Source organism: Rutilus rutilus, assembly GCF_951802725.1.
Source record: "Rutilus rutilus genome assembly, chromosome: 15".
Classification (NCBI taxonomy): Eukaryota; Metazoa; Chordata; class Actinopteri; order Cypriniformes; family Leuciscidae; genus Rutilus; species Rutilus rutilus.
Genome location: NC_140220.1, coordinates 13,523,942 through 13,539,515, shown reverse-complemented (window position 1 = coordinate 13,539,515; position 15,574 = coordinate 13,523,942). Strand labels below are relative to the sequence as shown.

General features: G+C 37.9%; 1 protein-coding gene across 3 annotated transcripts in view; it reads left to right on the top strand.

The window, feature by feature from the left end:
- fynb (FYN proto-oncogene, Src family tyrosine kinase b) overlaps positions 1-14,393 on the top strand; it is a 196,492-nt gene extending 182,099 nt beyond the window's left edge. For 2 of the 3 annotated variants that reach the window (XM_084432810.1, XM_084432812.1), the window contains 5 exons: positions 363-542; positions 1,390-1,466; positions 2,446-2,599; positions 4,363-4,494; positions 12,834-13,624. In XM_084432810.1, the coding sequence (XP_084288936.1) occupies positions 363-542; positions 1,390-1,466; positions 2,446-2,599; positions 4,363-4,494; positions 12,834-13,042 (752 nt within the window). In that variant the 3' untranslated portion in view covers positions 13,043-13,624. Of the gene's footprint in view, positions 1-362; positions 543-1,389; positions 1,467-2,445; positions 2,600-4,362; positions 4,495-12,833 lie in introns of all 3 variants that reach the window. The other variant, XM_084432811.1, reaches the window with a different exon arrangement.
- The last annotated feature ends 1,181 nt before the right edge of the window (positions 14,394-15,574 follow it).

Here is a 15,574-nt window from a genome sequence, read left to right as displayed (position 1 = left end):
AGACAAAAAAAATGCTTATTACGATTTTTTTTTTTTTTTTTTTGCAGTGTTCATCAAATGATGATCAAATGATGGAATGTTATAACTGCTAAAAATAGACCATGCAGTCAACTCCTCATTTAACATTAATTCCTTACAAGGGAAAGTGACTACAAATGAACAATGCTATACATAGATTTTTAGTGAATTCACCCATGAGTGTACTTGTGGGATAATGGCTGTTTTAATTGCAAAATGATTTTGCATGAACAAGAGGGGTTTAAATATGTTCTGGGTGCATGAAAGTAATTTTGTGGTATGCTGTTCGGCTAGGGGCTTTGTGCTGTTGTACTGACTGACAACTGTGTGTTTTTTGCTGTCAGGCACATGGAATGGCAACACTAAAGTGGCTGTGAAGACCCTCAAGCCCGGGACCATGTCTCCAGAGTCCTTCCTGGAGGAAGCGCAGATCATGAAGAAATTACGACACGATAAACTAGTGCAGCTCTATGCTGTGGTTTCTGAGGAGCCCATCTACATTGTCACTGAGTATATGGGCAAAGGTCAGCAGTGGTTCTCATCGTAAAAGTGAAGAGAATGGCTTAACCAGAGGACAGGCATAGAATGTATCTATTTTAACAACACTTATGGGTTTTCTAGGCCTGACAAAAAAAAAATAGAAATTCCAATTAAAGATAAATCAGGATTGAGGATTAATGTTCTAACCTCAGAAATTGTCACTTGAGGCCTCAAAACACTTGGACAGAAAGAAAAAGAAATTATAGTGACCTAAATTTAATTTGAAGAGCTGTAATGGAGGAAACAGACGTTTAACCTAATACTGAAGGAAAACCTAATGGACAGCGGATGGAAAAATCCTGAACTCCACATGTTATTAAGCATCAAAAACATAATTTAGTCAAGACCAAAATCCACCGTCTCTCAAGGAAAAGAATCTTAGAAGTAAAATAAATGAAAATCCATGTATTTAAATTTGTTTAAACAGACTGTTTTTTTTAGTTCTACAAAATGGACTGTTATAATCGGCTAATCTCTGTATACTATTATTGTCATTCATAACACCTAAGAGGTGTTGATATGTAAAGTAAATGCTGATGGTTATCGGTTAATGTGCTCATGGTTGTGACATCAACACTATGTAGAGTTCTGAACAAGACTTTTTGCGGTTTAGTTTCAATAAAGGGTCTGGGTGGACTGGGGAAGGAGCTTTATTTTGTTACCATCAGAATATGTTAACAGCACATCAGACACTTTTATATCAAGAACAACAAGGGAATATGATGTTAATTACAGTGTATCTGTGATTATGCAGGCATGCGTATACATGATCTTGTAGCAGAAATGTCTCTTCTGTCCATGAAGCTAACATCTGCACATTGCATGTTTTAGGAAGCCTCCTAGATTTTCTTAAGGACGGGGAGGGACGGGGGCTGAAACTGCCGAACCTCGTCGACATGGCGGCCCAGGTACTACATCATCACTCTCTGTGTAAATAGCCCTTCTTAGGAATGTTCCGGGTTAAATACAAATTAAACCTCATGTAGATGAGGTCCAGAAAGTATTTGAACAAACTTAAAAATAACTGAATGTTAGGGATGCACTGAAATGAAAATTCTCTAAAACAGCTAAAACTGAGTGATAAAATGTGCAATTTAAATGTTTGTACATCAACTTTTTAATAACAGAATTGTTTCTACTGCAGTTTGTTGATGAAATATAATAACTTGTTTTCATGACAGATTGATTAAAATATACATTAAATAATGAAGACATGCATTATATTTTTACTTAAACTGTTAGTAATATGTAATTCAATGCATATATTTAGCAAAATGCTCTTCTCTAGAGTTATTTGTTCTTCTTGCTAACTAATGAGCTTATGGACATTGAATAGATTTCTTGAGGTAAATATAATGTTAAATGAAATTGTATAGACTACAAGCTGAATTATTGACGTCTTGGTTGAAACACTGATTGAGTGATAACATGAGACATGATTCATTTCAGTAAGTTGTTCTGTATCTTTCAACATATCTTTAGGTGTTTCCCTACTTAATTTCAATGCGTTCGATAAGAGAACAGCAAACCACCATGTATTTCAAAGAAAGCTAAAACAAACCATTCACAGATATATTTTACTGTACTTTAAATGATGCAAGAATAGGTACTACTGCTTAAAATACTTTTTGAGGCCACTGTAGATCAATGATGTAACAAGTACAGCAGGATGAAAATAACTGCTTTGGGCCACTCGATCTGAGAAGAATCTGTTCTGGCCCCTGTTGTGTTCATGAAGTTATATCATTTCTATGTAGCTACTGTATCAGCACTGTAATGCTCAGAAGGCTGTCTTTCTTAGTTTGGCCTATAGTAACCTCAGCACTTATTCCACAAGGATTTGACTTTGCTCACCATATTTCAATGCCAGTGTTTGTATATATTCAGGTGGCTGGAGGCATGGCCTACATCGAGCGGATGAACTACATTCACAGAGATCTGCGCTCTGCTAACATTCTGGTTGGCGATAACCTTGTGTGTAAAATCGCAGACTTTGGCCTGGCCAGACTCATTGAAGACAATGAGTACACTGCCCGACAAGGTAAGCACATTCATCCAATGTAAAAAAAAAAAAAGCACATATTCCAACTTGAAAACTTTAATTCAGTTGCTGCCTCTTTAAGTATAATCAAATTGGCCGTTGAAATCATTGACACTTAAATTATATTAAACTGACTTAAAAAATCGAGTTGAATCTTGCATAACTTATAATTTTTTATATATTTTTTATTGCTTAAATTATTTTAAATGAGTTAAAGTAATGTAAAATCATTTTTAAAGACGTATTGATAATATTTTATGGTGTTTACAGACCATCTAGAAACATACATATAAATATTGTTTTGGATGCTGATCTTGAAGCATGGGAAACTACTTCTTAAAGAAATAGTTGACCCAAAAAATTTTAATTGTAATTTCTCCTCAACAAACCCAACTTTTTTCACAGAACACAAAAGTATTTTTTTTTTTTAGAAGATATTATTTATAATTCTCTAAATACCCTGAAGACGTACAATATCTTAGAGTTTATATCAGAGTTTCTCAACACCAGTCCTTGGGATGCTGTCTCCTCAGAAGAGTTAAGCTGTGATTTGAATAACTTCCCTCCCACATTTTTGGCCTCTAGCAGATAAAGAGACATTTCTCATTGACAGACCGCTTATCCTATTCCTGAGGTGCAGAGAGTTAGCAGCCAAAGAGGTTGCGGCAGAGCAAGGAACTGCTCGGATAAAAGTTACCTGAAAGGTCACAATTTATTTTCTGTAAGAAGGGCAAGTGGCAGGAAGACCTGTGAAGCTGATGTGAACATTAAATGTTCGTCGTGCACAGAAATTCTGCCACCCAACTGCCATATTGTTGGTGCTGGAATCAGCCACTTCTCAAAACAAACAGTTTCACAATTAATTTACAGATTAATAAACATTTTAGAGCAAAAGAGGTCGTATCTCACATGGAATGGTAACATTTTTAGGCACAGTGGGCAGAGGTGTAGCTACATGGCTTTATGTGTGTTCCATTCCACATCAGTTTAATGTATTCCACACAGGCTATACACAGTTAGATGCATATTAAGTGATTTTCTCTAGATTTGAAAACAGGTAATATTTATTTATTGATTTAGTCACACCGATGAAATCACTGGTTCCTACCTGAAAAAACTGTTCAGGCTACGCCACTGACAGTGGGAGCTCCACGATTAATACAGAATATTCAGCTAAAATTAATGTAGGATGGTACTTGATTTTATAGGTTGAGATTTGATTGGATCGTGAGAAGTGAACTTTGATATTGTTGGTCAACACACACCATTGGTTACATCAGCAGAAAAGAAAAGTTGTTTCAGAAGATTTAATGAATTGTGCACAGTACTACCAAAGATATTAAAGTCTCTATAGTCAATAATTTTACCCCTTAAAACTCATCTTTGATCACCAAAATTTTTTCCTTGAAAAAAATTAAATCTTCATGCCTTAAATAGCTTGAATGTAACTCTACACCCTTGCCTCATTTAATACGTGGTTCTATCTCCACTCAATCACTCCAGCTCGTTGATGATCACACGTTGGCCTGATTGGAAATGCCCTGCAATGGTGTTGACTTATGAATTTGAACATGGCTTGACTTAAGGCATATTAAAAATACCACATAGACACATAAACAACATTAAAAGCTTGATTTTCAACACATGAAAATTGTCATGATTTCAAAGTCTTTAATGGTGGCTGTCTTTGAGACAATGTCTTTTAGAAATTCCAGTGCACTTTCATTTTAATGAATCTTCTTTCTCCCATGTCTGTATTTCAGGGGCTAAATTCCCTATTAAGTGGACGGCTCCTGAGGCAGCTCTGTATGGGAAGTTCACTATTAAATCCGATGTTTGGTCTTTTGGAATCCTGCTTACGGAGCTGGTCACTAAAGGCAGAGTTCCATATCCAGGTAAATCTTAAAACAGTTGCTTTGAGTGATCACTAGATGTATTGTGAAATTACTAATGTGACCCTTTAACAGTTTAAAATACATCAAACAAAAAAAATATATATAACCTGCATCCAAAAATAGTCTTTTGAAGACTCGGCTTATGATATTTTATTGTTTCTGTAAACCAAAAGACATGACTAAACATTTAAAGGTGTTTAAAGATATTTGCTGCCACATACCTTGATATATATCAGCCGATATACATTTCTTTTGACTAGTTTCTGAGGCATATCCAGTCTCAGATTTTAGTTTTTCATTTTATTTCGAACTGGCTCTTTCCATACCTTCACGTTTTTCAGAACTAGTCATGTTGACGTGTCCTGGGAATGCAGTAGCTCCGTAATTAGATCAACTAGATAAATCATTTATCAGTATCTGTGCAAAATTTGTGAACCACCCTTTTAATCACACTCAGACTCTTAAAATATGCTGAAGATGATGATCCATGGTTGAATTAGAGCTGCACAAATTCTAAAAACAAAAAACAAAACCTTGATCTTAGCTGGAATGTAGGGGAGAAATGAAGGGGGAGGTGTGAAATGCCATTGAGTCGACACAGTATTGCGTCATCCACAGATGTTTGCAGGCGTTTCTCTCTCAGTTGTTGAAATGTGGTCATGTCCCTCATGGTGATGATAAATCTTCTGGCTTCATACGTGTAGTTCTGTTCCAAGATCACTAATCATGAGAAGCAGGTCTTATTGTCCTGCCCTCATATCTTCAAAAATGGGGATCTGATATTGCATTTTTTGGTTTGATTGATAGTTTTATTCTGTTTTTATCTCCCCAGTCGCCAAAATTCACTTTGCAGCATAAGTTTGTGGATCTCTTTATTAGTCATTTTGGTTCAAAAATGATTACATTTTATTAGCACTAAATTAATTCCAACAATAACTAGATTTTAGTAGTTGTGCATGCCAGTGCAAAACTTGCTACTACAATACTAGGGTGTTGCTATATGGTTGCAAAGGTGTGCTCTTAGTGATGTTGGTGTAACATTGTTCTGGGTGGTTGTTTATTGGCCTAAGTCCAAAAAAAAAAAAAATTCACTGTCAATCACCTATTTTATCATCCACAAAACAAAATGAAATGTGGTTTGTTCTAAATCCCTAACACAACTATGTGCAATGGACCTTTGTCAATGTAGTTGGCATATATGATTTTTCACGAATGCTAAAAAACTGTGATGGAAATATGCTCAATCTGTCCAATGTACTGCACTTTTTTGTACCTGTGAAAATACATCTTTCAAAAAACTTTCCTGGTGTCAAAAAACTCAGCTTTGTAAACTAGTGCACGAGAAAAAAAAACAAAAGTGACAAAGCAAGCAAACAACGAAGACAAGACCAACATCTTCATCTTTTCTGAGCATTCCAATACACTCATATTTTCATAACGACATGGCCATATGTAATTAATATAAGTGAAGACAAACTGATCAGTATGATTCATATTCAAATTGGTAAGCAAGCGCTGCTTTGTTTACAGTTTGTATATTCACATTACTAGTTCAAGTTCCCATTTTTTGAATGACGAATACAGACTACAGTCATTATTATCTAGTACATTACTTTTATTATTATTAGTACATGCTAGTTCACCGTCGGCTGTATTTTTTGCCTAGACGCAGCCGACGTGGCTTTCGTCGCTGTTATGAACCCCTGTTTAAATTTGGCAGAAAGGGGAACATAACGTAAAGGACACGTGAACCAAAATACAATGCTCAATCATTTATTTAAATAACAAAACTAACCATAACAAAAAGGAAATGCATATCATAAGAAAAAGAAGAAAAATGTTTCTAAGATAACTAACAAAATATAAAAAGATATTCAATAATAGGACAACTCCAAAGTACAAAAGCAACAAATTATTAACAAAACCACAAGAAAAACCCAAAGAAGCCAGAACAAAGCTTGCTTGCTGGTGAATCTCCTCTCTCCTGCCATGCCTGCCTTCAGCATCCTTAATATAGGCTAGATAATCAGCAACTCATGCAACGAGATGCAGGTGCAAACAATCAAACTCCGAGAGAGAATATAGACTTCATGCAGGAGAATAAAGGCACTCAAGGCATAGGCTGTAACATCGCCGCTAGTTCTTTGATGTCGGTTTTGTGTGTACCAGCCTTCAAACATCAGCACATACAGATACAAGTCAAGTCAAGTCACCTTTATTTATATAGCGCTTTTTACAATACAGATTGTATCAAAGCAGCTTCACATTGATAACATGAAAATAATACAACAAAGTTTGTTTCTAGAAGAAAATTGCATCATCGTCCACCCATAATAAGGCAGATCAATAATATTGTTGAATATTAAATGTCCCCAACTAAGCAAGCCAAAAGCCAAGGCAACAGTGGCAAGGAACCAAACCTCCATCAGGTGACAGAATGGAGAAAAAACCTTGAGAGAACCCAGGCTCAGTCGGGGGCCAGTTCTCCTCTGGCCAACGAGCGAACAGTGTATGATTATGATCCAGGCAGCATTACAGGTCAGAAGTCAGATTTGGTCGTGTCGATGAGGCCTTCACAGGGCTGATGAGGCTGGCACTTCAGGATGCATCATGGTTAGGTCCAGGTGCAGATCCACCATCTGATCTGGATACGGCCGGGGTCCACCTCACTTCAGGAAACAGAGAGTCTGGTTGACAGTTCAGGACTGCATTGTCGTCGCGTCCAGGCGCTGGTCCTTCATCAGATCTGGATACGGCCTGGATCCGATGGACTGCGGTAAACCTCGGTATAAACAGAGAGACTAATATTAGCGTAGACGCCATTCTTCTTATGATGTAACGAGTACATCAGGATTTTTGGGAAGTGTTCCCGGTTCCGGCTGGTCTAATCTATGCAGCCTAATATGGAATTATAGAAGTCTATAATGTGTTATGTGTATGCTAGGTCAAAGAGATGTGTTTTTAGTCTAGCTTTGAACTGACAGAGTGTGTCTGCTTCCCGGACAATGTTAGGAAGATTGTTCCAAAGTTTTGGTGCTAAATAGGAAAAGGATCTACCGCCAGCAGTCGATTTTGATATTCTAGGTATTATCAACTGGCCGGAATTTTGAGATCGCAATAGACATGAAGGACTATAATGCGTTAAGAGCTCGCTCAAGTACTGCGGAGCTAAACCATTTAGTGCTTTGTAAGTAATCAGCAATATTTAAAAATGTATACGATGTTTAATAGGGAGCCAGTGCAGTGTTGACAGAACTGGGCTAATATGGTCATACTTCCTGGTTCTGGTAAGAACTCGAGCTGCTGCATTTTGGACCAGCTGTAGTTTGTTTATTAAGCGTGCAGGGCAACCACCCAGTAGAGCATTACAATAATCTAGCCTTGATGTCATGAAAGCATGAACTAATTGTTCCGCATTTGTCAATGAGAGCATATGACGTAATTTAGATATATTTTTAAGATGGAAAAATGCAGTTTTACAGATACTAGACGCGTGACGTTCAAATGAAAGATTGGTATCAAAGAGCACACCCAGGTTCCTAACCAACGATGAAGACTTAACAGAGCAGCCATCAAGTGTTAGACAGTATTCTAGATTATTACGTGAGGAAGTTTTTTGTCCAATAATTACAATCTCTGTTTTTTCAGAATTAAGTAGTAGGAAATTACTAGTCATCCAATTTTTTTATATCAGCTATGCATTCCGTTAATTTTGTGAATTGGTAAGTTTCGTCTGGGCGTGAAGAAAGATAGAGCTGAGTATCATCAGCATAACAGTGAAAACTAATGCCATGCTTCCTAATGATATCTCCCAAGGGATGCATGTACAGAGTGTACAGCAATGGTCCTAGTACTGAGCCTTGTGGTACGCCATACTGAACTTGTGAACGATAAGACATCTCTTCATTTACTGCTACAAACTGATAATGGTCAGATAAGTATGATTTAAACCATGCTAGTGCAATTCCACTAATGCCAACATAATTTTCGAGTCTATTTAAAAGAATGTTGTGGTCGATAGTGTCAAATGCAGCACTAAGATCGAGTAACACTAATAGCGAGATACAACCATGATCGGATGATAAGAGCAAATCATTTGTGACTCTAATGAGAGCAGTCTCAGTACTATGGTACGGTCTAAATCCTGACTGGAAATCCTCGCAGATATCATTTCTTTCTAAAAACACAGTTGTGAGGATACCGCCTTTTCTAGTATCTTTGACAGAAAAGGTAGATTCGAGATCGGCCTGTAATTGACTAATTCTGTAGGATCAAGTTGCGTTTTTTTAACAAGCGGTTTAATCATAGATTAATCATACAGCGATACTGTAGTAGATGGTTGCATAGTTATAATTTTCTCCCTGATATTATCAATCTTGTTAGTAAAGAAGTTCATAAAGTCATTACTGCTGTGCTGCTTGGAAACGTCTGGGGTTGAAGATTTTTTTTTCGTTAGTTTAGCCACTATTTCAAATAAACACCTAGGGTTTTGTTTATTTTCTTCTAATAGGTTTGAAAAATAAGCAGATCTAGCAGCTTTTAAAGCCTCTCTGTATGCAATCGAGCTCTCTTTCCATGAAATGCGAAATACCTCTAGTTTTGTTTTCTTCCAGTTGCGCTCCAGTTTTCTGGCTGCTCTCTTAAGGGCCTGAATGTGCTCGTTGTACCACGGCGTTGGACTATTTTATTTAATCTTATTTAAGCGCAAAGGAGCAACTGTGTCTAAAGTGCTGGAAAAGAGAGAGTTAAAAGTTTGTCGCAATATCTAGTTCTTCTAAGCTATCTGGGATGCTGAGATGATGAAACTGATCAGGAAGATCATTAATAAAGCAGTCTTTAGTGGCAGAAGTGATAGGTTCTAACATATTTGTAACACGGAGTCGACTTTGCAGCCTTGGCTAAATGAAGTGTACACGAGACTAGATAATGATCTGAGATGTCATCGTTCTGCTGCAGAATTTCAACGGCATCAACATTGATTCCATGTGGTAATATAAGATCTAGAGTGTGATTACGACAATGAGTAGGTCCTGACACGTGTTGTCTAACTCCAATAGAGTTCAGAATGTCTTTAAATGCCAATCCCAATGCATCTTTTTCGTTATCTACATGTATATTAAAATCACCAACAATTAGTGCTTTATCTACAGCCAATACTAACTCTGATAGAAAATCAGCAAATTCTTTGATAAAGTCTTTATGGTGCCCTGGTGGCCTGTATACAGTAGCCAGCACAAATGTTAAACGTGATTTATCATTTACACTAGATAGTGTTACATTTAGCAACAACACTTCAAAAGAATTATATTTAAAACAAGACTTCTCAGTAATTCTGAAGATATTACTATAAATTACAGCAACACCTCCCCCTTTGCCTTTCAGACGAGGTTCATGTTTATAACAGTAATCTTGCGGGGTGGACTAATTTAAAGTAATATTGTCTGGTTTTAGCCAGGTTTCTGTCAAACACAGCACATCTAGATTATAGTCTGTAATCATATCATTAACAATGATTGCTTTTAAAGTAAGGGATCGAATATTCAGCAACCCAAGCTTTATCATTTGTTCATCCGTATTATATCTGTTTTTTATTTGTTGAACATCAATTAAATTTTTACCCTTGAATGGGTTTAGGAGTTTTTTGTATGTCCTAATTCGGGGAACAGACACAGTCTCTATATGATGATATCTAGGTGAAAGAGGCTCTATGTAATGGGATTTATCTGACCTTGGTGACATGAGACAGCTAGCAGACGGTCAGTTTAGCCAGTCTGTCTGCTTCCTGACCTGAGGCCCAGATTGTCATGTTTGAGCTCTAAGGACTATGTGCCATATTACTAGAGAGAAGAGCAGCACCATCCCAGGAGGGATGAATACCATCTCTTTTCAAAAGGTCAGGTCTGCCCCAAAAACTTTTCCAATTGTCTATGAATTCTATATTATTACGCGGACACCAATCAGACAGCCAGCCATTGAGTGAGGACAATCTACAAACTATCTCATCACTCCGGCGAACAGGAAGGGGGCCAGAGCAAATTACAGTGCCTGACATCGTACTTGCAAGTTGACACACCTCTTTAATGTTAATTTTGGTGATCTCCGACTGGCGGAGTCTAACATCATTAGTGCCGACGTGAATAATAATTTTAGAGAATTTACGATTAGCATTAGCCAGCACTTTTAAATTTGCTCTGATGTCAGGCGCTCTGGCTCCCGGCAAACATGTGACCTCTGCGTATCGCTCAGCTCGCCTTCTCCAGCAACGCTGACGACCATCATTTCTATGCAAGGTGACCCGACACTCGTCAGTGTTGCTGGAGAAGGCGAGGTGAGCGATACGCCGAGGTCAACATGGTCCCCAGGGTTAGCTTTGGTGGAGGAGGTGTAACAGTCTGGGCAGGCATCACCAGTCAGCGCAAAACTGATTTGGTTATTGTAGATGGCTCAGTCACTGCACGTTCTTACCTCAGAGACATCATAGAACCCATCATCATCCCCCAATTCCGCCAGCACACCCCCAACTTTCTGTTCATGGATGATAATGCTCCACCACATCGTGCCAGAATTGTCACAGCTCGACTTCAGGAAGTCGGAGTGCTTCATATGGTATGGCCAGCAATGTCCCCTGACCTGAATCCCATAGAGCACGTTTGGGACCAGCTGAAGCAGAGACTGGATGATCGTACCCCACCCCCACGTGACCTGGCAGAACTGCGTGCAGCACTTGTGGAAGAGTGGAACGCATTGCCTCAGGACAACATCATGAGGCTAGTGAGGAGCATGAGACATCGCTGTCAAGCTGTCATTGCGGCAAATGGTGGAAAAACACCCGCTACTAACATTGTCAATTTTTGTTATTTGGGGCTACCCTTGTTATTGTCTACATTTTTGGGGTAATAAATATTACACCAATGAAAATGGTGTTTCTTCTCATTCATTATTAGTAATATCAAAGGATACTTTTACTTATTTCATTAAAATTCAGACCAAATAGGAATAGCACTCATGTAAATAACAATATCCCTAACTTATTGTGAGTAGTGTAAATAAATAAAGAGCGCACGGAAGGCGCGAGCGTGCTAGAGAATAAATAATAAATAAAGAGCGCACAGATGGTACGCTAACAGGCTAGTGAATTTCAAGCGTGTTATGCTAGCAATAAAGATTTAGATTGAAGCTAGCGATGTCAGGTTAATGTGTGATGTTGATCAAGTTATATTTAGCAGTATAAATAACAAGGAATGATAGTAAATAATGATTAAAACAGAAAGATATGAAGCTTACAGATGCAACGCAGCAGCAGAGCAGCAGGGCAGACCAAAGCAGAAGTAGGGCAGGGCAGGGCAGGGCAGAAGTCATTCTCTATTTACTTCAGAATTTCAGCTAGCTCACCATATGGCTTGATCAATGGTGTGAGTTTAGGCAGAAGGATTCTTAAGAGAGATAGATGTCTGTATCCACATCTTTAGTTTTCATTCACAAAAAAAATGTTTAGATGGCATCTATCATGAGTATATACTGCAAGAAAAAAGAAATTCTTCAATTTCTGTCATTTTCCAGAAATTATACACCTCACCATTTTGTTTGGTGTGGGCAAATAAGACATTCTAGCTACAATACTAGAACAAAGCTGTGTAGAAAGAATCTCTCACATCTGTTTAAATATTAATACTTAACAGAACTTTTATCAAAAGTGAATTAAGCATCGACAAACAACAGCACCTAGAATTGCTATAACCCGTCCAAATACAAAATTACACAAAAAAGATCTGATTTTCAAAACAAAACTCCTTACATGTTACAGAATAAGCCAGAGACTCCTGGGCTTGAAATTAAAAAGTGTTGGCGTTACAGTACCTGTGGGCTGATGGACAGGTTTTTAACCGTAATTTTTGGAGTCATAACCGCATTCAGTAGTACTTTTTTTTTAAGTTTTTTTGAATAGAAAAACAGAAGCTAAGTTTAAGCAAAATTCTAACACACAACTGCAAATTATTACTGAATGGGAGAACACACAATAACTCACAGACGTGAAATGCCGGAGACAGCCTGGATAACACCTAATTGCCTAACACAGATGTCAGTCAAACTTATCAAGCAGTATACAATTATTATACAATATTTTAGGATTTGAGATTTTATTATAATGTTTGTAGTTTTATCAAAATCAATGAAACAACAATACTTTAATAAATATAATATTTGAACAAAAACTGGGGGGCCTGTTCATAGTGGGCGAGCCCATGCCCATTAGGCCCATCTACGCCCTTGGTTGGCAGCCATAAAAGCATTGTTCTGCTGAAATTTTCTCTTATTGAGTTTTCTGTTGTTTTTGATAGGGATGAACAACAGGGAGGTACTAGAACAAGTAGAGCGTGGCTACCGGATGCCGAGTCCCCAGGACTGTCCAAGTTCTCTACACGAGCTGATGGTTCAGTGCTGGAAGAAAGACGCAGAAGAGCGGCCCACTTTTGAGTACCTGCAGGCCTTCCTCGAAGATTACTTCACGGCGACCGAACCTCAATATCAGCCTGGAGACAACCTCTAAACCCAGCCTCCTGGACTCACCCTGATCTTCTCCTCCCCTGGCCATTTTTAGTCATGTACAGCTTCATGAGTTCACCTAAGCTCCTGTTACTCCCCTATGGCCTCATGCCCTAGTCGACTGAAGACTGAACAATTTGCACAGACTTTCAACTTGAGGGGTGTATACATGAGCAAGCTGGGGAGGTAAACAGGGGGAATTGTGGGTAAAGTGGGGAGGGGGAGGATGTGGAAATGCTTTTGTTCAGGGTTGTGGCCATAACCATTATAATGAAATTATGCCTGTATTCAGTGTAAATACAAGATGCTTGTTTTTTTTTTGTTTTTTTGTTTTTTTGTTTTTTTGTTTTTTTGTTTTTTGATTTTTGTTTTTTGTTTTTTGTTTTCATTCATGTTGTGTTTTATCCCCGCTCATCTTTTTGTTTTACTTAGCAAAATAGCAATTATGGTCGCGTTGAGGAACCCGTTCTTCATGAAGGATAAAGCAGACAACTATGAAGGGTTTGGCTGAGTGCCAATGCATAAAACGAATCGCTATGTCTGCGTGTTACATTTGAGATTTGAGAATGTATGTGCTTTATTTGTCAGTGTCTTTCTTATTCTAGTGGTTTTAAAATCTCAAACTGCAAGGGAAATTGATTCCTTCCATTTTTTTACAATTATTATTAAGATACTAAATTGATTTAACATTTTGTTAATCTCTGAGAATTGTGTCCTCTCCAAAGTACTAGATGTTAATCTAAAAAGAATATTTTACACACAATGCACATTACAGTTTTGTGTTTTCTACCAAATGTTGAAGACTGCCATATGTCAGCATTTCTCCATGTTAAGTTTCCCCGCTACCAAGTATTTTTGGATATTCGAGTATGGATGTTTTTTCCATGGTGGAAGAGAAATGGTTATTCAGGTTTAAAAGTTCCGGTTACCCCATACTTAGGCTGTGTCCAAAGACTGAAAAATGCTACATTTGCGTACAGTATTCAGATGTAGGAAGTCACCAAGGCATGTCCGAAATCCAATATTTGCGTAACATTCTCTCTACTAGAGGTCCAATCGTACTTTACACATACATTAGTTACGGAAGCTTGATCCCATGCCTTGCTGCAGAAATGAATCTTGCAGAGGAAGTCAGAGTTAAAGTTTAGCTAAACTTGTTTATAGCACTGTCAGAAAACATGCAAAAATTTTACCTTTAGGGGTACAACAACTTGTCACTAGCTGTTTCCATCCAAAGTTGCGAATTTAACTTATGCGCAAAATTGGAATATCGCATAAAACATATGCGAATAAAGCACTGTTTCCATCCAGTGAGCCGAAGAGAACAAAATTGTCACTTCCTGATAAACTGGGGCAAAATATCACTAAGAAAAATGGAAGTTTCTGCAGTAAGAGAAGCCACTGTATATAATAAATTCATATTATTTGCACTTTAGAGTGCTTCGCAATAAAGTTATCTTGCTTTCGGTGGCAGATCCCTGAACACAGTTGTGTAAGACAGTCCTGGGAGGGAGGTAATTATACCAAACCACTTTGACGAGACTTTGCTCAGGCATTTTAGAACAACCAAAACAGCAATTCAGATGCTGTGCAATGAGATCGGTTCGCTGGTTAGTCCAGTTGAAATTGCTTTTGAATGTGCGCTCTGTTTTCACTTTGGCTTTTTTAATTCATGATCATGCGTACTCTGTGTATAGGGAGCGATGGTACTGACCTCACATTTTACAAGATACGATATTTGTAAATGATGCTTTGGATATGTTGTGCACCAAATCCTCCGCCATTGTCTTGTCAGTCATCTCTCCTTACTCTCGTCATGTGATAAGTGAAATCTGACTCCTGCTGCACTTTGCTGCAACTTTGCAGCTCGTGCTTAATGGAGCACACGCTTTCAGATAATTGTTCACTATAATGTTTAGTATAATTGTATAGTATCCGTTGTCCAACTGAACTAAATGGTTTTTATTTCTTTAAAGAAGCAAAACAATAGTGTGGGCGGTGCCATGGTGGGCAAGTAATGTAATCGGTATACAGCCAAAGACCATTTAACACTGGTAACACTGACTACCGCAGCAAGCCTAGAGACTACTATGAACTGCTTAATCGTTAACTTAAGTTATTGAATTTGTTCTTGATAAATAAACATGACATTATGGTGCCTTGGAAGCCTGCCTGAAACTTTCTTTCCTTTACACAGAAATGTTGTTAGGTCATTGACTGACTGGGCAGCGAATAAGCACAGTAGCTGTCTTCAGTTTCGGACACAGCCTCATTAAAATTTAATCAGGTTCCATTTGCCCTCAGTGGTTACCACAACAACTGGTCCCTATCTTCACACCTTAGTTTTCACGTTCCATTTATTCTGCCATGGAGGATACTTTTAAGATTCATTTGTTTTAATGTAATTTATTTAACCTATCATAAATCTATGTGGAACTGTTTGAATTTGGATCAATGGAACACTCCAAAGTACCATATTTGTCCTTGTTGGTTTGTACAGTGCTCATCAGAACGTGTTTTAAAACCCCTCAACAAC